Source organism: Sardina pilchardus, chromosome 6, assembly GCF_963854185.1.
Source record: "Sardina pilchardus chromosome 6, fSarPil1.1, whole genome shotgun sequence".
Classification (NCBI taxonomy): domain Eukaryota; kingdom Metazoa; phylum Chordata; class Actinopteri; order Clupeiformes; family Clupeidae; genus Sardina; species Sardina pilchardus.
Genome location: NC_084999.1, coordinates 29,002,649 through 29,022,118, shown reverse-complemented (window position 1 = coordinate 29,022,118; position 19,470 = coordinate 29,002,649). Strand labels below are relative to the sequence as shown.

The 19,470-nt window shown below is 42.2% G+C and overlaps 2 protein-coding genes across 3 annotated transcripts; both read right to left on the bottom strand.

Moving 5' to 3' along the window:
• Nucleotides 1-246: 246 nt before the first annotated feature.
• mrps15 (mitochondrial ribosomal protein S15) lies at nucleotides 247-4,857 on the bottom strand. 2 transcript variants are annotated; one of them, XM_062539311.1, is made up of 8 exons: nucleotides 4,510-4,857; nucleotides 3,461-3,523; nucleotides 3,283-3,358; nucleotides 3,042-3,090; nucleotides 2,695-2,779; nucleotides 2,418-2,476; nucleotides 853-1,044; nucleotides 247-651 (listed from the first exon to the last, which is right to left on the bottom strand). In XM_062539311.1, the coding sequence occupies exons 1-8, from the start codon at nucleotides 4,679-4,681 to the stop codon at nucleotides 520-522; spliced, it is 828 nt and encodes a 275-aa protein (XP_062395295.1). In that variant the 5' UTR covers nucleotides 4,682-4,857; the 3' UTR covers nucleotides 247-519. The 2 variants fall into 2 exon arrangements, with proteins under 2 accessions (XP_062395295.1, XP_062395296.1); XM_062539312.1 differs by lacking the exon at nucleotides 4,510-4,857 and adding an exon at nucleotides 3,942-4,056.
• A 1,062-nt stretch (nucleotides 4,858-5,919) lies between these two features.
• Nucleotides 5,920-19,104, bottom strand: csf3r (colony stimulating factor 3 receptor). The gene is made up of 17 exons (XM_062539310.1): nucleotides 18,879-19,104; nucleotides 15,326-15,488; nucleotides 14,998-15,087; nucleotides 13,469-13,765; nucleotides 13,027-13,153; nucleotides 12,653-12,819; nucleotides 11,992-12,161; nucleotides 11,418-11,571; nucleotides 10,618-10,694; nucleotides 9,939-10,143; nucleotides 9,238-9,426; nucleotides 9,015-9,116; nucleotides 8,593-8,736; nucleotides 8,289-8,426; nucleotides 8,061-8,157; nucleotides 7,772-7,853; nucleotides 5,920-7,566 (listed from the first exon to the last, which is right to left on the bottom strand). The coding sequence occupies exons 3-17, from the start codon at nucleotides 15,062-15,064 to the stop codon at nucleotides 7,075-7,077; spliced, it is 2,508 nt and encodes an 835-aa protein (XP_062395294.1). The 5' UTR covers nucleotides 15,065-15,087; nucleotides 15,326-15,488; nucleotides 18,879-19,104; the 3' UTR covers nucleotides 5,920-7,074.
• Between the last annotated feature and the right edge of the window lie 366 nt (nucleotides 19,105-19,470).

The window sequence follows — 19,470 nt, the reverse complement described above, 5'->3', positions numbered from 1 at the left end:
GAACATTTGGTTTGAGATGACATTACATAGGTCAGCCTACACCTGAGCCAATTCACCTCATTGGAAACTCTAGTCCCACAATTGTTCTAATAATTGTTGCTGACAGCGGACAAACTAGTGCACTGTGCACTGACATTCACTTTTGATTTGAGATAGCAGAAGTGCCAACATCAGTGCAGTGGGTCTAAAATAGGTTTTCTTTCATGGTCTTGTGAGAAGAGACAAGCACTATACAGAAAGAAGATGTATTATGCAATCTTTTATTTAATGTAATCATGACATGAATTACTGATTCTGTTCACACATCAGACATCTAACCACACATTTGATTTATGTTGTCTAAAGTTCTTCAGACAGAGCTTCTCTGTGTGTACAGCATGTTTGCAAAACTGAGAGGAACTGAGGTTGACCATAGCATCTACATTTCAGTTAGCCCCACGTGAAGAGTCCATGAGATCTGAAACTGATGAGTGTACAACATGAGAGCGGTGTCAGAGGATCAGGTCGTGTTCCTTTACCCTAACTGCTGTGCGCTGATGACCCTTGGCTTTCTGTGGAGGTGGCCTCAGCTGTCGCAGAGCCGAGCGACGTCACCGCTTGCTTGGCTTTGGCTTTCTGCGCCGCTTTCTGTTTCTGCACCTCTTTGAAGACCTGTGAGGGAGAGACACATAGACATGGGTGGGACAACCATGATGCGTCAAAGCCAAGGCATCGGCATTGCTGCGACCGCAGAAACATCAAAGCAAAAAGAGTCATTTCAAAACCATGCACCCCATTCAAGGTTTTGCTACTGATAGAGCATGTGTGTTTCCCAGAAATCCAGATAAGGGAGAAGTAAACGTGTCTGCTAACCTTAATGCAGAGGGCTTTCTTGGCCTGCCAGCGCCGTGTGGCGCGCCGGTGGTACTCAGGAGGGAAGGTGTAGGTGATGCCCAGCTGCTTGCAGACATGCTCAAACGAGTCGTAGTGGGTCCTCCTCAGGAACTTCAGCTTTTTCTTCCGCCGGTCAATGCTCATCAACATCTTCCTCTTGTTGGCTTTGTCCTGACAGAACAAGGGGGCAATGTCACTGAACTGCGCAGCAGTGATTCCAAATGCACTAAGTGCCAGAGCATCACAAATGTTTTTGCCAGATGTGCACTTTCTAAAACATTAAATTAGCCCTTGTTTTATTTACTTACTGGCCAATAATAATATAAATGATTTATTTGTATGAATTGATTTATTTAGGAAAACCCTGTTAGTGATGAATTGTCAAATAACTTGTCATAAAGCAACACTGTATATCAGGGCTACTCAACTTCATCACAAAGTGGGCAAGGCAGGAAAACCACTGGGTCTTCCCGGGCCACCCAAAATATGGCGTTGCTAAAATGACTCTATTGAGGCTATAAGGGACATGCGTTCATGAGTATCCAGCTACATTTAATAAGGTCAGTTAAATATATTCACAAACACTGGATGTGGTGGGCAAATATTCTGAGATGCGCCAATAGGCTCTATTTCTAAAACAATTCCAAACAGACATAAGGTGCTGTAGAGCAGGTCCAGATTATTTGTCAAATGAACCAGTACAGTAAAACGGAGTCATGGGATGGATTACCATTCATATCCCACTTCTGTCACAGCTCGTATTTTTTAATGGCTCAGTCAAGTGATGACCTTACAATCATTAACATCCAACTCGTGACATATTTCATAAAACAAACAACAGTAAACCATTGTAATGCCTCACATGTGATATCACGATCACATTACGCATTCTTTATGAAAGAACCTCGGTAAAAGGTGACGGTCTATTGCATCAGGTGAGGGGTCAATGTCCAGCCTCAGGGATGCTATGATTATCGTTATGGTATTTAGAAAACGCTTTTGTCCAAAGCGAATCATATTGCTATAGCTCTCTATTGTTCTGTACAAAAGTGGCCGAGGGCTATTAGGCCACTTTACTCCTTTGTCAGTCCACTCAAACTGGAATGGTTATCATCAATTTTGTGTTTCAGAAACGGAGGCATGGTTAGCATTAGGCTTTAGCTTTAGAATTACTGCTGCCGGGAATTCCTGTGCAGGTTATGGGTGCGTTCGTATGTAAATTGCCACTACGAGCGCTCCGAGTAGGCCTACACTGAAACTTTTCAACCGTGCGTTATTCTGTTGAGTTTCAGATTGAGTTTAGGAACGCACCCTGACAGCCAGTGTGACAGGCGCGAGCCGTGCGATACTGCTGTCATTTTATTTAATTGATTATAGCATATGAAAGGCAGATTTGAAGGTAGCCTAGTTTGCGGGCGGGCTGCGGGTAAAATCCGACGGGCCGCATCTGTCCCGCAGGTCATTAGTTGAATAGCCCTGCTGTATATTGTATAAAAAAACTGTAATGGGGCAACAGGTATACACACCACTATGTACGTCATTACCTTTGGGTGCTTAAGCAGGTGGTCTTGAAAGTTGCGGATGCGAGCTGTCAATATAGCCACTGCAAATACATGAAGAGAGTGAAGACCGTTAGCCAACACTAGACACTTGCATTCCACTGTGGGTCAATTCATAATTGTACTTAATAAAGAAGTCAACTTAGGAGTGTTATTCATTTCAAAGATATATCCATTTGCATATACTAAAATGTATGTGCCCTACAGAAGGAGAGCTGTCACACACATGTTGGCCATGGATCAGAAGAGTGGAGAGACGTACCCTTGACTTCAGTGGATGTGCGGTCATTTTTATCTCTCTGAACCTTAGCTATAAGCTCTTCCTGCTTAACTCGCAGCTTCTCACTCTGATAAGAGGCAACAGATAGACGTAGTTAGTAATGCATTTATGCAAAGTAAAACAAACTGTAATGGAGCTTAAGAGTAAAGAAAATGGTATTTAAAGGTGTTTAAAAAGGTTACAACAACTTCTGCAACTGCACAAGCATAACACATCTAGTACAACTGTGAAACTCTTTCAGTTACTGCACACACTCTAATTTAGAAGGGAGAAGGTGAGTCTCTGTGTGTGTGTGTGTGTGTGTGTGTGTGTGTGTGTGTGACACATACATGACTTGCCAGCTCCAAGGAAAGAAGTCTCTTAACAATATCATCAGTCCTAAAGAGAGGTCAACATGGAGTTTAAGTATTACTTTCACACTCACACAGCCAAAAATACAGTGCATGAAGTTTAACAACCCCCCACCCACCTCCCGAACACAGGAAGTGATTTCGACATTTGCAGCACACAGACACTCATCGGACTTAATCAGGAAACTGAAGTAGAGCCACTGTGCTAGAAACCACCTACGTTTGTGCAAGAGGAACTGATGTGTACTCCAGCTTGAGCATAGATGGAGGCAGGTCACTCAGCTGGCTTGGGATTTCTATCGTGGGTCAGAGTTGGGGTGTTAACACAGACGTCAAATTCAACACACATATCAAACAGAGCAGTTGAGCGAGTTCAGCACAACTGACGCTCACTGTACCTTGTTTTTTTCTTGCGGCTCTGGCATACTGTCTTACTGGCTGGCTGTTGAGGCTCTCATTACCTGGTGGATGTGAAAACACAAATTTACTAAAGGTACTAAAGGTACTATATATATAGTACAACTATAAGTACTTTAAGTACACCTTTAAGTAGTTTTAACAGTTACCTTTGAGTAACTTTTTAAACTATTAGACCTATGTAACAAAATGTAGACAATTTATGGTGTCCATTTAATCTGGCCCTTGGTCCCCTACAAGAGGCCCCGGTGTGAAACACAGCATGTGAGGGAGGAGGAAATGTGTGCCCACATCCTTTCCACACGCCCACTCAGTACACAACCTCTCACCGTACGTCACCCACCTCCTGTCAGTACCGCAGATTACGCATGTCCCATTTTAACATACTTAATGTGATAGCAACACAGTCATTGTGTGACAGTGATGCTATGTCAATAGCTGTGTTTAGAATGTACAACTTACGGTTAAAATAGGAAAAAGTATATTTTTGGACCACTAGCGTTTTTACATCCACTGCAATTCCAAATGCTTTTGGTGGGTGATCAGTTTCCTGGTGTGACATGGGGGGAAAGCACTCTTGTCCCATTAGCTTTAGTTTTTAAATTGATTCATAGAATGATTACAGTCGTGACTGCCTGGCGAATGGCATAGGTCAAACGATGATTCATGAATACACTGTAGGTATCAGAGTGGCTCTGGAAGGTTTAAGAGCAGAGAGCCCCCTGCTGGTAAGTATAGGAAATGCCATTATTGTCCATGCTATGTCCGCCTCTTATGTCAGAACAGGTCCCTTCAAAAGCTATGAGTTATTAACGTGGCACATCTGTTAAAATGGTAGGTAATAACGGTAACACGATGTTGGTCTTTCAAACCACTAGCTAGACTGACTGCTGCCAAGTGACATTTAGCCTAGGCCTAATGTTAACTTCGCGAATGTACGTTAATGACAATATTCAGATGAAACAGTCCTTATCGTCGGACCATCGCAGTGCAGACGAATAACAGTGGAAGTAATCTATTACCATCTTACTTTTCGTATTGCATATGTTAGACCCACTCCAGTGACTTAGTAATCGGGGAGCCACCGTGGTGCAAGGAACGTGTTGTGGTCCCACTGATGCGACATTCCCCTTCAAGTATATAACCGCATTCCACTTCTTCAAAACTTGGGATGTTGATGAGAACACAGTCCTAAGAGACATCTTTTTAACAGCACTACAGTGTGTACTCCAGAAAAAATCCCTCTGACGGTGTGTTAAACGATACGATTTCTTGATGACAAGCGTTCGTCCCCTGTCTACATGGTCGACGCCATTTTGTTTAGTCCAAACTAATCGCTGTCAAGTTTACGCACACAATCAAGGCGAGAATAATCAAGCAACGATGCGCAACAGAAAAAATGGCAGGTAGGCTAATCAACAGAGACGGTTTATAAAAACTATCTTTGATTTCAATGTATCAGACTACTTCTTTAGGTTAGCAGCCTACACCTTTCTTTTACCGCCTATGGCATATATGTAATATGAAAAATAGCATAAAATAGGGTGAAAAAGAAAGCATAACTTAAAATGGGGACACCTCAATCAAGCTACTCGATCGTCTCCTAAATCGCAAGGAAGTGATTAGCCTACATGTATTTTTCCCGGATCACAAAGTAGCTGAGATGAAGAACATTCGTAATTTTGAAAATCAGCTGTAGGCTAACAAACAGGTATCAGTCAGACACCCAATTTAAGGCCTCCTTACACTGCAAAAAAAAACTTGAATCTGGAGAGTTGGGCCCTTATTATTTTTCCGTCTTGTTTTCTCTGGGCTGTTGCTGCCTCTCCTCTTGCTCTCTTCTCTCTTGCTCTTGGGTCTCAGCTCCCTCTTTTTGTATTTTGAGGTTTTAGTTTGTTTACATTTGATGCATTTTTGATGTATCTGGTTTATTACTTCTTGTGGTATGCTTGCCTATAAGGTTTCACCTTGGAATCAGATATGGGATAGGCCTACAAGTCTATGGTTCACTATTTGATCAATTCCACCATTCATATAGGCTATCTGGCCTTGTGTGCCATGCCACTACTCTGCCACTAGACTAACTGAACTACTTGGTAATATTGCATGTCAACTTATATACCACTGAAGCACTGTTCTGTCTGATCATGTTAAAGACGTGCTAACCTTCACAGCCTTCCAGCAGTGTGCTTGAATAAAACACAATTTAGTCAAATGACAATTTAATAAAAACGAACCAACAATTTAGTTAGCAAACAATTTTGTAAAAGGAATATAGGCTATGTTTTTCGTAATATTCAACAAAAACATATATCTCTCTGAGACTGTAACTCCAAAACTCTCTGAGTTCCGTATTTTACAGCTGATGATACCAAAGCATTTGTGAAGCAATGTTTTCATAAGTGTTGCATTTCAGTCTCATGTACAGTAGTACAGGTAGTTATCAGCTAAATTATCATTTTATTGTCCAGTTATGTTGTTTCTGTGTACATTTAGACAAGGTGAAAGGGGAAAAAGGAGTGTCACCACATACACCTATACACAGAACATCTTCATGCCATTTGAAATTAGGCCCAATGGACACAGAACTACATTAACTGTACACTTCAAATAGGCTTAGGCCTGCCATCATCCTTTACTTTTAACACTAAAACAATCTTAGTAAAAATACATGTGGACATATAGATATCTTTAGTTTGTACATTTTACTGGCCAGATAATAAACACATATTACATTCTTTAGTGACAAGACCCACAACAGAAGCTATGAGTTTTAAAATGTTGAACAATAATTATTCATCACTACTGTCATTAATAATCACTGTCATCATCATCATGGCAATGCCAGGCATCTGCCAAATGAATACATAGGCTACATGTACATGTATCTAAAATGAAGTGGGAAATCAAGTAGCAATAAAGGACATTGATCTATAGTAAAGGAAATGTTTGCAGAAATCATCAGCAATTTATTATTTTACAAGTGTATTCACTGTGACTGGATACTGCACTGTGAACTCAGACCGATAGGCCTTCCCTTCATGACAAGCATAATGCATCCTGACCTTTATCAGACACTGTAACTCAACAGAACTGAAGACTGCATTGCTATAAAGGCAAACAGTGCATGTTAAGTTTCTTACTGGCAGCATAGTGATAACAACAACAACAAAAACAAGAACACACAAGCATCCCTCTGTAAAGAAATAAAATAGCTGCAAATGTTGTATAACATATTTGAAATGTTAATCAGGGATACACTAAAGATTGTGTAGTTGTTAGCCTGATTTCTTCCAGTATCCATTGACATTATCAATCACTTAGCCTGGCTTTATCCAGACTCAGCTCAACCTCTTGAGACTGAACATCACTCTGGGGAGTTTCAACTGCACAAGAGGCATGATCAATGGGCATAGTTCAAATGACACAACCCAGTCTTATCAATCAGTCCCTTTTTCTTCAGATCTTAACTCTTGACAATTTATTGAGAACAAATTCATATATATATATATATATATATATATATTACTCAAATTGTTCTGAGTTTTACTTCACTCTTAAGGGTGTAACGCACATTACAACACTCTCCGTCGCATCACACTTCCTTTACCGCTAAAGAGTTCAGAAGTGGGAAGTCCTCCCACCGCTGGTCTCGTTTCCTGTCCACCCCAACAGTGTCTTCACACTCACTGAAGATGTGCTCCTCGTCTTTCCCCCGGACGACCACGTTCTCGTAATGCCTCACACAGCCAAAGGGAGAGGGACTCGGGGGCTCTTCCTCCTCGAGCAGGGGCTGAGTGGACTCGGAGCGCAGATAGGCCGGGGGAGGGGGCTGGCTCTGGTACGGCCCCGAGAAGACCAGCGTGGCGTACGGGACGTGCTCGCCGGTGCCGTCTGAGCCGAAGGGGCTGCTGGGGGGTTGGCTGGAGCTGTGGGAGTACAGGTCGGAGTCCATCTCGTGGCGCAGCCAGCGGTCCTTGTTTGTCTGGACGAGTTTGTCCATCTCTTTTTCAGTCAAGTCGACAACGCTAAAGTGGGTGAGAAATACCAGCCCGTGCTCCATAGAGTCTTTCTGGGGTGGACTATCCTGTAAGACAAAACATTTCGTCATCATTATACAAAGTATGATAATAAGCCTACATAATGGGACACACAAACTGCATGTGTCAGCCCAAGTTTGTATGATTAGTTGAGGCAAGTTCACACAATCATTTTGCCATATAATAACATTTGTTAGCTCTTTTCTTAGGGAGTAGCTCAACATTCAGGGTCATTTTTCGCCATACTCTCACCTGTAGTAATTCAGTTGTGCTCCATTTTCTGATGCTGCTGTTGGCTGGGTCTGGAATTTTAGGCCACAGAAACCTCTTCAGCCTTTAACAAAAGACCAACAGTTTTGAACAGATAGATTAGTTTATTATTATTAGATTAGGTAATTATTCATAGATAATGTTAATATAGCGGCCCCAAATCAAATCCCAAACCCAGTTCCAAAGACGGCACTGATTGTTGATGACTATCTTTCATAACTAGTCTGTGGATACTACTATGTTGTTATAACACCATTAGTTGGAGTCTAACCATTTATGGTTTGTTAAAGTGGTCAGCAAGATGATGATGAAGACCAGAGTGATCCCAACACACGTAGGGATGCCAATCAGAATGATTCTCAATACATCTGTAAAATAATCAAGACACAACATACATTTATATTTTAACAAAACACCCTTCATTAGTCAATGTAAGGTCTACACAAAGGAGGTGCATAACCTCAAGCATATAACTTGGAACTAGAATAAGCGAACTCACCCACTGAACGTGTCTGAAGGTTCACAACAGATCCGTTCAGACTACCACCAGAAGTGCTGACCATGATGAGGGCTCTGTACCTGGTTTGGGGCTTGAGGTCTCTCAGGACTATACTTGTTTCATTGGTGTATTTCACCTCTGTTAAAGACGTAGGCAGTTAACAGCAGCAATCATAACAGCACTTCAATGTAAACATATGATTGTGAAAGTCATTGTCATGTTATAGTTATATGACTCATCTGGTATTACAGTAGCCTACTGTATGAACACAGGTAAAAGCTGAAGTGAGTGTTGGGGTTAATACCTGTATTGCCGTCCTCGTCCTCATAATAAACGCGGTAGCCTAGAATGATGCCATTTCTTTTGCTCATTGGAATTTCACTCCAGGAAAGCTTAGAATGGGAATCCCAGATATCAGGGAAGTTTAGTTCGGGAGCTATGGAAGGGGCTGCGCACACACACACACACGCACACACGCACACACACACACGCACGCACACACGCACACACGCACACACGCACACACACACACACACAAGTAACAAGGAATCAATGAATCATTCTTTATATGTGGTGAGATCCCAAAAACATACTTCTCTCCACTAGAGGGAGCTATTGCCCTAGAAACCAGCTGCATTGTCTTCTTATAGCAGTGTTTTGCCCTTTTGTCCTTGGAGTAGTAGCGCAAGTCTAGAGTTAAGGGTCAATAAAATGTCTTACACCAACCTTTCTGCTTGGAATAGGCCAACACCCCCTGGCGACGACCCACACCCTTCTCATACTTTGGGTACACAGAGATCTCATAAGGTATGTACGGCTCAATACCATCTGATCGGAAAAAAACAAAAAACAAAAAGGGATGCTTATTGGATTAGCACCTCAAGCATGGTTGTGTTAAAGCCAATGCTATAGATTAGCACTTTGTAGTGTGCTGTGTTTTATCATGTACCTGCCACTAAGGCGCTGGATTGATTTCTGTCCAGTAGATGAAAGGAGATGAAAGAGGAGTTATTGTCGTGCTGCTGTCTGCACTCTAGCACGTAGCCAGTAGGGGAGGAGTGGAGTGGGCTGCCCCAGTGCACTAGCAGGGCTGAATCACCATCTGGTAGGACACTCAAGGAAGAGACTGGCTCAAGGACTGGATGTATGAAAGAGAAAAAAAACACATATTTGTAGGTTATGTACTTGTATGTACTACACTCAAGAGCACTTGCACTTTATGCCCAAGCATGGGTTACGGCTTCTGCTCATTGTGGTCTTGCCATTTTGAAAAGGCGCGTCGTGTAGTTGCACAAAATGGCGCTGTGCGTGGGCAAACAGTGGCAATTCTGGTTCAGTCAGGAGTGCTTGAGAAAACACAAGTATGGGCCCACCGCTGCAATTACAGTGACAAGGGTGCAGTTACGTTTACATAAAAAAAATCTTTGTCCTTGTCACTTAGAACAGGAACCATTGCTGGAGGTCACAGTGAGCTTGGTTGTAGGCCTATTACAAAAACACATTCTGGCCTTTTCATGCTGGTCATGAACATACGGTGCAGTCCTGACCTGCTCTGGAAAGTGCCTGTGCATTTCTGTTCCATGCTTAGGTGTGGGTGCTACAGCAAAGGAAATCCTCAGAGAGGGTGGTGCCCTGATGCCACTCAAATACCTGCTTCGGAGTACACAGGGATTTCAGTGGGCCTGGATTCCCCGACAGCATTCTTCGCTTTCAGGTACACTTTCTTGACTGCCTTGGAGATCTTGAAGATGCAATGGCTTCCCCGTGTGCAATTGATCCCTCTTGCTTTTTTCGCCTTTTTCACGTAGACGACGTAGAAGACATTCTTGCTATTGGCTCGGAACTGCTTGGAGGGCTAGGACCAAAAAAAAAAGATAACAATTGATAAGAGATGTCTAGAGAGGAATTGTCTGCTGATCCTTTATATGGGATATAGTTATAGTTTTATAAGAATGCAATTCCTGTCAGGTTAAATAATGGGAAATAGGGAATAAGAGTTGAAACAAGGATAAAAAGAGTTTCAAATTCCATTATCAGTCTAGATAAGAATATCTGCTATCTTACTGAGGCATCTATCTGCAGTCTTTAACTTGGCGATTTTGAGAAGTATAAATCTTTGTCTCCTTCACACACATACCCCTCTCCCACACACACACACACACACACACACACACACACACACACACACACACACACACACACACACACACACACACACACACACACACACACACACACACACACACACACACACACACACAAGCAAACATACATAAACCACTGCCATGGTGTTGTTCTGGTCTAGTCATAGTTTCTCCTGGATCCTCACCTTCCAGACCAGTTCTACGGTGTTGTAGTGCTGACCCTTCGTCACCTTCAGCCACGTGTCCAGGGGTCCTGTAGGAGCTGTCATACACAGTAGGATTCACACACACACACACACACACACATGCACACACACACACACACACACACACACACACACGTTCTACCCTATAAACTCATTACGTTAACCACACATGAAACAGCACCATCATGGTGCCTCAAAGACTGATGTGTGTTGCATTAAAAAATGAGTTGCAAAGCACATCTCCATACATGCAAGCACCTGTCGCTTATTGACAGTTGTTATTAAATGATAAGCTAGAATTCCTTGAGGAGGATTGGAAAAGTCAGTCATAAGTAGATTTGTCAGAGTTCATGTCAAGTCAGTGATAACCACATCAAGCTTACTCATGATAGAAACCACTTTAGCCTTTGTTGAGCAAATTGCTGCAAATATTGAACTAGTCATTCAGAAGAGTGGTGAACAGCTGCCACCGACCCCCTTATGTTCCAGGATCTCAAGCAACTGCGTGGGGATTAGAAACGGTTCAGAAGACGAAAGCCGGAAACGAACACACTTTTACAGTCCCTGCTACTGTTTAATCAGTACATTTCATTACTAAGGGTCAGTTTCACAGACATGGATTATGCCTAGTCCTACACTATAAGTTTAAAGATTACTTTCAGTGAGTATTTTCATTGAAGCCCCTTTTTTTTGGACTACCGGTATAGGCTTATTCCGTGTCTGGGAAAAGAACCCAAAGTCAGTTATGTCCTTCTGGTGGTGATGGAGTGTGTGGGCACCTTTCTCCAGTGTGAACCCTCTGGCCTGGTTGCTCCATTCGCTCCAGGGGCTCATCTGGCGGTACCGGACCCTCATCTGGGCCTGGTACTCTGTCCCATGCAGCAGATTGCACCGCTCCACAGCTGCTTTGTCCCTCACAAACCGGACCAGAACCTAGAGTAGCAGAACCACATAAGGCCTCAGTACACACCCTCAGATACGATACACACTCACTGGGTCTTTGCCTGGATTCACTCATCTTGAGATCAAAGTAGTTCTCACTCTGAATGAATTTCACAAGGGAATTCTGCATTACTACAATAGTTCTTTTGCAATCGTTTTACAATTTACAATTGTTCTTTTTACAATCGTTACATTAATCCATTTTGCTAGATGAATAATCCAAACTTCTTGACATACATTTAAAAACTTGGTCCACATCATCCATCACTAACCTAGCATTGAACCTAATCTTAATCCCTTAATCCTTAATGTAGAAAAGGAGGCAGACAGCATGCTGGGAAACTGACATTTTGATCAAGACAGTGAAGTTTACAATATCTGTTAACGGTCATCATAGACTGAAACTCAGACCTTTTCTTCATCTGCTAACGTGACGTCCACTGGTTTCAAACGTAACTCGATTTCCAGTTTTGTCTTCATCATCCAGTTCTGGTCGGCACTGAGACTCCAGGTGTTCGTTAAGCAGCCATTTCTGCCTCGCTCAGGCTTCACGCTCTGAATCGTTGGCATGTCTAGCTTTGCTAAACAGTGAAGAAGCATTTGAGTTAAATGGCTGCCATGAGTCATTGATTGCAGTTGTAAAGTAATGAGATAGTTTGAAGTACAAAAAATATGAGGCATTTTTTGTCCAAAGTGACATATTTTGCAATGGATTAGAATTGAAGCCCTGGGCCCCAGTCGTGGCGCGACTGGCTGGGGCACCTGCACCGCACGCCGGCGACCCGGGTTCGATTCCCGCCCTGTGGTCCTTTCCGGATCCCACCCCTACTCTCTCTCCAAATCGTTTTCTGTCACCCTACACTGTCCTGTCTGATTAAAGGCATAAAAGCCCCCCAAAAAGAATTGAAGGTCAACTGTATTCAAAGCAGCAAATGATAACCACAGTGCCATAATTCCCAGAGTAATCGCAATAAGTAAATGAAACTAACTGGGCATTGCAATGTCATTGTAATTCTCATCTTTACTGTAGGACAGAGCAAATTTGAGGACACCTTGCCTTGTCTGGCCTTACCGTTCTCCATAGGTGTGAATGTTAGGGGCTGTGTGGTGGCCTGGCCCAAAGCATTCTGCACCTTCACAAACACCTGCATCTCACTGAAGAGGTGGAACTCCGTCCGTGGGATGCTTATGTGGTTCACTCCCGGTGGGATGGAATAATTGACCTTCCACATTTGCAGCCTTTGGGCAAATAAAGTTCAGTTAAAATGAGGCGGAAGAATGACATACATTTCTTTAACTTTAAGGAGTGCAGTCAATCACAAAGCAGGCTAAGTCCAGAATAAGGACCATGTCAAGGCAAATGATTGAACCTTACACAGCTCAGACATTAAATGTATTAAAGGAAAAGCTGTATTGTACTCCAAGACGATAGTGTGTTGACATTACCTCTCCATGTGAAAGGAATAGTTGGTGGGAATGAGTGTGTCAGATCCGGGAGTCCAACTGCAGTGCAGTTTTTCTGGTTTGGTGAGATTCGTTTGGCAGCTCAGATTCTGGGGACTTGATGGCAGAACTACAGAGATAAATAATAGTGAGTACAAGCAGTTTTGGGGTAGTATGTCTTTTAGTGCCACCCTTGGCTGCTACCTGCTGACTTTACAACAGATTTGACCTTGTGCTGTATCAAGCCCATGAAAAAAATCTGACAGGAATGAAATATAGCATTTTCTTATAAATACTATTGAAGGTCATGATGACCAACAATGAAGCATTGGGCTTTTTTTTCCCATTTTAATTTGGAATATGAGTTGTGCGGTTGTAATGTAAACAGTTTGATTAAAAAAAAAAAAAAAAAAGAATAATAAATAAAAATAAAATAAGTTCTTACACCCTGCTCTGATCTCCAATCCTGCCACCACCTTGCAGAGCCCTTGGCATATGTAGCAGGTGAGAAGTCTGCTGGGCTCGGAGAAGTTGCTGATGAATATCTGTGAGGCCCGCCTGCTAGTGTTTACAGTGGTTGAGCCCTGGATCGACTCGTTGTTGTCGTGCCATCTCACATCGAACTCGGCGTCTTTGGCCAGGGGACAGTCCTCGGTGATGAGGCAGGAGGCAGAGACCGCAGAGCCAAACGTCACGAGTGGTGTTGCAGTGTGGACCTCAGCACAGGACGACACTTCTCCATCTAGAGAGAGAGAGAGAGAGAGAGAGAGAGAGAAGCAGACAGACAGGCAGACAGACAGACAGACAGACAGAGAGAGAGAATGAGAGAGATTATTGAATCCTAGGAGATGTAGAACACTGTAACAACGTGAAGTGTTATGTCACTAAGAAATATGCATGAATATGGCAAATACTTTGATGGTAAACTCTATAACTCCAAGGCAAATTGCGTCTTATATGGTGGTCAGAGAGTGAAAAAAGCACTTCTTGAAACTCAGGATTGCATTGCTTTTGCAAACTGACCTCCTCTTACAATTTTTTTGGAGACTATGCCAACATCGGGGGGGGTTGTGAAACACTGACCTTAAGACAGTACTTAGGTGATCACTGTCTAGTTTATGCTACTTTTACAGATTTTCTGTTGTTCCACCTTTATTCATATAGTTTTCTGTTTTATTTATCTATTTCTGTTCATTTAATTCAGATGATCTGTGTTTATAAGCACCATTTCACATTGACATTTACAGTATGTTATCCTTATGATAAGACAGTGAAGCAGTGTAGGGAGCCTGCACAGCATTGTCATTTGAACTGCCAGCCCTATACATATAGACAGGTCATCTGCCAGAAAACATAGGCCTATTTTCCTGTCAAAGTTTTGTATAGGAACCCCTATTGGGACAGATTAAAACATGGGGCCTCTTGAATTTTGTCCAAATATTCTCGCCTGGCGTAATAATCAAGGAATTGAATTGAATACTGATTGTAGATTTGGAAAATTTCTAAATGCCAGAGGTTTTAATCTATTTAATTTAAGGTGGGCAATTTATTTGAAACGTATTTAACCTGTAAGAGGTTTATGTTTGAAGGAAATTAGATGATTCCTGATATAAAAATCTGGCAAATGTATCATTTTTTTCTGATTGAAATAGTTAACAAAGGTTTTAAAATCATCAGTTAACCTCTGCAAATATGTATTTGATAGGAGAGGACAGTTTCCTTTCTCAATAATGTCCCTATTTGCATAGCCAAAAGTGTTTAAAAATGTACCATTTTGGACTAAGGCCGCTTTATTGAATATCTGGACAAAATCCAAGAGACCCCATGTTTCCATCTGTTGCTATAGCAGTTCTGACAAGGAATCCAAAGAGAAAACTTTGACAGGAAAATAGGCCTAATATGTCTGGCAGATGACCAGTCTAATATCCTTCATTCCATTTAGCTTCTAATGAACAATAATACTCTTCCCCTTACCCACGCCGTGTCCCTTCAGTTGAGCGAGTACCAGCAAAGCAAAAGCTGATGACCAGAGGTAAGCCATCGTGTCCTATTCTTCTGACAACTCTGAATAGAGGAAGAAGATTAATTAAGCTTTGGATTTGTTGATTTGAGAATTAAACCGTAAAAGGACATTTTAATCAGTAGTTAGCAGGACAATGTTTTCAATGCACATCATTAGAATTCAGTTCAGGTTGTAAAGCAAATGTTTGTTAAAAAAAAAAGGAAAACAAAAAGACATTTAATTTCTTCAGATGGTTGGTCAGAGATAAGCAGCTGTCTTCTGCAGTCACTGGGTACTTACATTGAGGCAAACAAAAGGACAAACATGAAGGTTTCACACCAAATCATCAAGCAGACAATCCCTTTCCTTCTCTTCCCAAATCCTGAATTAGCTCCAGAACACTGACAGCTAATGCTGCTCACTCACTGTCAAAGCCTGGCCATCCCAGCATGATGGAGTCCATCTGTAGGGAGAGAGAGAGAGAAAGAGAGAGGGAGAGAGATAGAGGGACTGGCGTTAAAGTTCAGTTCAAATCCCCCTGTCATATGAGACTCATCTGCCTCAAGTGTGGTGCACTTGTGGTTTTGGGTGCACCGTTGCTTGCCATCCTGGAAACTGCATGTAAACTGACACAGGAACAACCCAGTGATTGCAAAACCCTGTCACACCCCCTACATACACACACACACATACACACCTCACCTGCCACCAACGAGATCCGAAGACAAACTGACTGAGAACACAGTTACAAACTGACTCTACAACCTACAGTATGTTGACACGATCAGAATGGAACCCATTCAAGTCTCTACGCTTGAAACTGAGTTCTGTCAATGTTTAGTGTCAAGTTTATTACACGTAAACACAAATTTAAATTAGCTAATCTTGTTATAAAGTGCAGATGCTCTCCCCTTGTGGTTGATATGTGGAGAGAAGCATGCCTGAAGTCACAACTAAATTCAGACGGGAGAATTATTCACACAACTTGAACTTACTGAAGTTTCTCACAGTTTTTAGTCATAGGGACTGAATCATGAAGAAATATGCTGTGGGACAAAAAGCTGTTTTGATGTCAGATTTCAAAACATGGCAAATGCTTAGTGTCATCAGTTCAGTGTCTTGTTCCTATGCCTATACACGTATACATCTGCCCACAATAATAACACACAGCTCTATACAATCTGTAGTCTACCTCAGTGGAGTGGACTGATCTTTGCAAAACACAAGAGACGTAGAATTTTTGTAGAACTTTTGTATGGTGTCTTCAGATAATTTAGATTTTACAACCTAACATTGTGTTTATTGTAATAAAATTGATAGGGGAAACAATTCAATATGTGATTTTCTGTACTGCATGAAAGCCATATATAAAATGCTCCATACTGGTGACTACATCATTCCCTGAATGGAATCATTCTGAGGATAGATCAGACTATTTATATGAGTGAAACATCAACAGCAAACTTATTTTTAATATCCAGCCTCTCGCAACCTGTTATAGGCTACAGCCCATAATAGTAAATTCTAAATCATCAACCTTTTACTTTCCACACATTCATTTTGACAGTAGGCAAGTGAGCGAGCAAAAAAATGCACAAGATGGATGGTATTGAAGCAGCTCCATTCTGACCTTATCAGGGACTGGCATAAAGGCCTCTGCACGCGTTGCTACTGCCTTTCAGCAATTCTTGCTCACGCTGGGGCTAATTGCCTGCAGCTTCTAAGTGTGCCTCGCTGCCTGTCGCAGGGAGAGCCGTTATTATACTTGCAGAGATTTCTTTGTGACCGGCAGGCATGTTGCTCCAGCATCGTGATTGAACGTGCTTGTGAGCACAAACGAGTGTGCAGATTTTTCATTTTCCATTAAGGGACTTCGATGTAATCCCCCCCTTCTATGCCCCCTACCCATCCCTCCTTTCCATTCCGCTCCTGAGTAGTTACTGACCAAAAAAAAAAAAAGAATAAAAAATGAGAATATTAATGGCAGGATATTTTTTAAAGGCCCAAATTGCTACTCATTTTGGAGGAGAACTCCGAACCACATTTGCCTTTCCTCGCGTGCTACACTAAAACCAATATCCTCAGGAAGCCCACTATAGAAGAAGTGTCACATGCAATATGCTTCCGCAAGGCCTCCGACGAGAATCTTCTTCAACTGACCCCGAATGTGTCGGACAGAAAGATTAAGGGTGTACTTGACCGAAAATGCCACTCGCCGGTCATGAAGGAAATAATCCTGATAATGGTATATGCATATACAGTATGCTGAATATACAGATGGAATTGGAATATATGGAATGGAGTCCTGACAATTGTGCCCACTGAGGATGTACATCGGATGCCTCGGCTTGTAGCTGAACTCTACTAAATATGACAGACAGTATTGGAGTATAGTAGCTGGAGTTGGCAGCCTATCATGCTATCAACGAGTTATCAGCACTAATTTTTTTCCATTAGACCAATATGATTAGGCTGAAGGTAATGCTGTTAAAGTGATACTTAGGTTTAAAAAGCAAACATCCAATGTTTGTGACTAGACACAAGCAGCCTAGCTAGTTATACTGTAACTACTCATGACTACATTTGACATTGCGAACATGGGCAAGAGAGCAGTTGCCAATACTGCTGGTGCCACATGATAGACATTTATCTGGTGGTAGTCTACAGTCTTTACATTCACACCTTTCAGATAGCTGTTTAGGGTTGACAGCCATGAAGCATTGCTTGGTAAGACATGTTTTGGGGATTTCTTATGTCCCATTTTAGTGACCTCACCCTCTCTGCTGCCCAGATGCTATGGTGTTGCAATGCTCAGTTTCTTGTGGGGTTTTTTCCTCCTCCTTGATGTGCTAATCCTGAGTTTCAGGAAACACCGTGGGGCCACTCCTTCCTCTCTCTTGCTTTCATGTCTCAACGTCCAAAGAGCTTTTTTGATGCTGTCCTTTTTTTTAATGTTTTTTTGTTGATTGAAATAACCTGGCCCTACATTTGAATATGGCATGTGGTCTATGGGCCCGTGTTAAGGAATAGTTGTTGTGAAAGATAAACTATAACATCCTAGAGGCACTTCATATCGTGACAAGTAGCCTATGTTTGTATGACGTCATCTAACTGTTTCTTGAACTTCCAATACTTAATTTACCAAGTAATATTAAAAATATAAGCTGACCTTGACTGAAAATGAGCTTTTGGATTCGCATGAAAAAATTCATTGGTCTTTTTTGCAAGCAACAAAAACATTCTCATTTCTTCATTCAACATACAGTGTGTCTATGACAATATACTTGTACTTGTTATACTATATTTGTTTAGTGTGTATTCAATTAACTTCCATTGGCATACTGCAAAAAAGTTTGTTGTTAATGAACAAGTTAATTATGACAAAAAAAACACACTTACAGGCATCTGCAAGTCTACAATTAATTGATGTTCTATACTGAGATCAATTAATCCACAGTGATACACAGACAACAGTCTAGTAATGAGCACAGAACGCAATAATTATGTACGAACACAAAGTCTATCAAGAGAGTAAAAATAGCAAATCAAAACAAATGTCATTGCATAGATCTCCAAAAATCAGACACTAGCACGCAAAATGATTAAAGGAGAAAGAAAGAAACATGCCTGTGGCCCTAGCACTGATATACAGCCAATGATGCTCTCTCTCTTTCTCTCTCTCTCTCTCTCTCTCTCTCTCTCTCTCTCTCTCTCTCTCTCTCTCTCTCTCTCTCTCTCTCTCTCTCTCTCTCTCAGTCAGAGAGTCCAGGCAGATACAATCGCAGTATGAAAGGCTTTGTAAGCGGGCTTGATGGGGAGAGATAAAGAAAAGCAATCACAGAAGGACACTCACCACAAACAGTGCCAGGGCTCCACTGCGTGCTCATCGTCTCCGAGGGGAGATGAGCTTGGTGGGGTGGGAGAGAGAGAGAGAGAGAGGCCGGGTGGATGAATGCAGCTCAGACACGGAGGCGCTTTGTGCTCCAGCGAGGGCTCGTCCTCCTTGTTTGCGTGTAGACGGCTGAAGCTTCTCAGCTTCTCAGCTTCTGTGCGTCAACTGAAGGAGATCACATGACATAATATGGGAAGATAAAAAAGCTGAGGGTTGTTTTGTACCAACCTCTGCGCCTGCTTTTGCAACTATCCAAGCCAATTCCTCTTTTTTGGTGATTCTGTTTGAGGCTTGTCATAACAACATAGGCCTTTACCCTAACACTGAGATTTCGTCAACCTCATTTGGCTAAAATCATTGAGGTTTGAAATGGTGCCCACTCAAGGTAAAAGCTGCATCCAGGTATGGCCTTAGGGGCATTACACATGTGAACACACGCACGCACGCACGCACGCACGCACGCACGCACGCACGCACGCACACACACGCACACACACACACGCACACACACACACACACACACACACACACACACAAATTCACAAATTCTATG

What these genes read in the sequence shown, in the direction of transcription:
- mrps15 (XM_062539311.1), bottom strand. Translation starts at nt 4,681, where the DNA reads ATGTCTCTTAGGACTGTGTTCTCATCAACATCCCAAGTTTTGAAGAAG. An exon ending in CCTTGGAGCTGGCAAGTCAT is followed by an intron (nt 2,780 to 3,041) that starts GTATGTGTCACA and finishes GCCTCTTATCAG; the next exon opens with AGTGAGAAGCTGCGAGTTAA. An exon ending in ACCTGCTTAAGCACCCAAAG is followed by an intron (nt 1,045 to 2,417) that starts GTAATGACGTAC and finishes TTGTTCTGTCAG; the next exon opens with GACAAAGCCAACAAGAGGAA.
- csf3r (XM_062539310.1), bottom strand. Translation starts at nt 15,064, where the DNA reads ATGGCTTACCTCTGGTCATCAGCTTTTGCTTTGCTGGTACTCGCTCAA. An exon ending in GGACGAGGACGGCAATACAG is followed by an intron (nt 8,427 to 8,592) that starts GTATTAACCCCA and finishes CGTCTTTAACAG; the next exon opens with AGGTGAAATACACCAATGAA. An exon ending in GCACAACTGAATTACTACAG is followed by an intron (nt 7,567 to 7,771) that starts GTGAGAGTATGG and finishes TTTGTCTTACAG; the next exon opens with GATAGTCCACCCCAGAAAGA.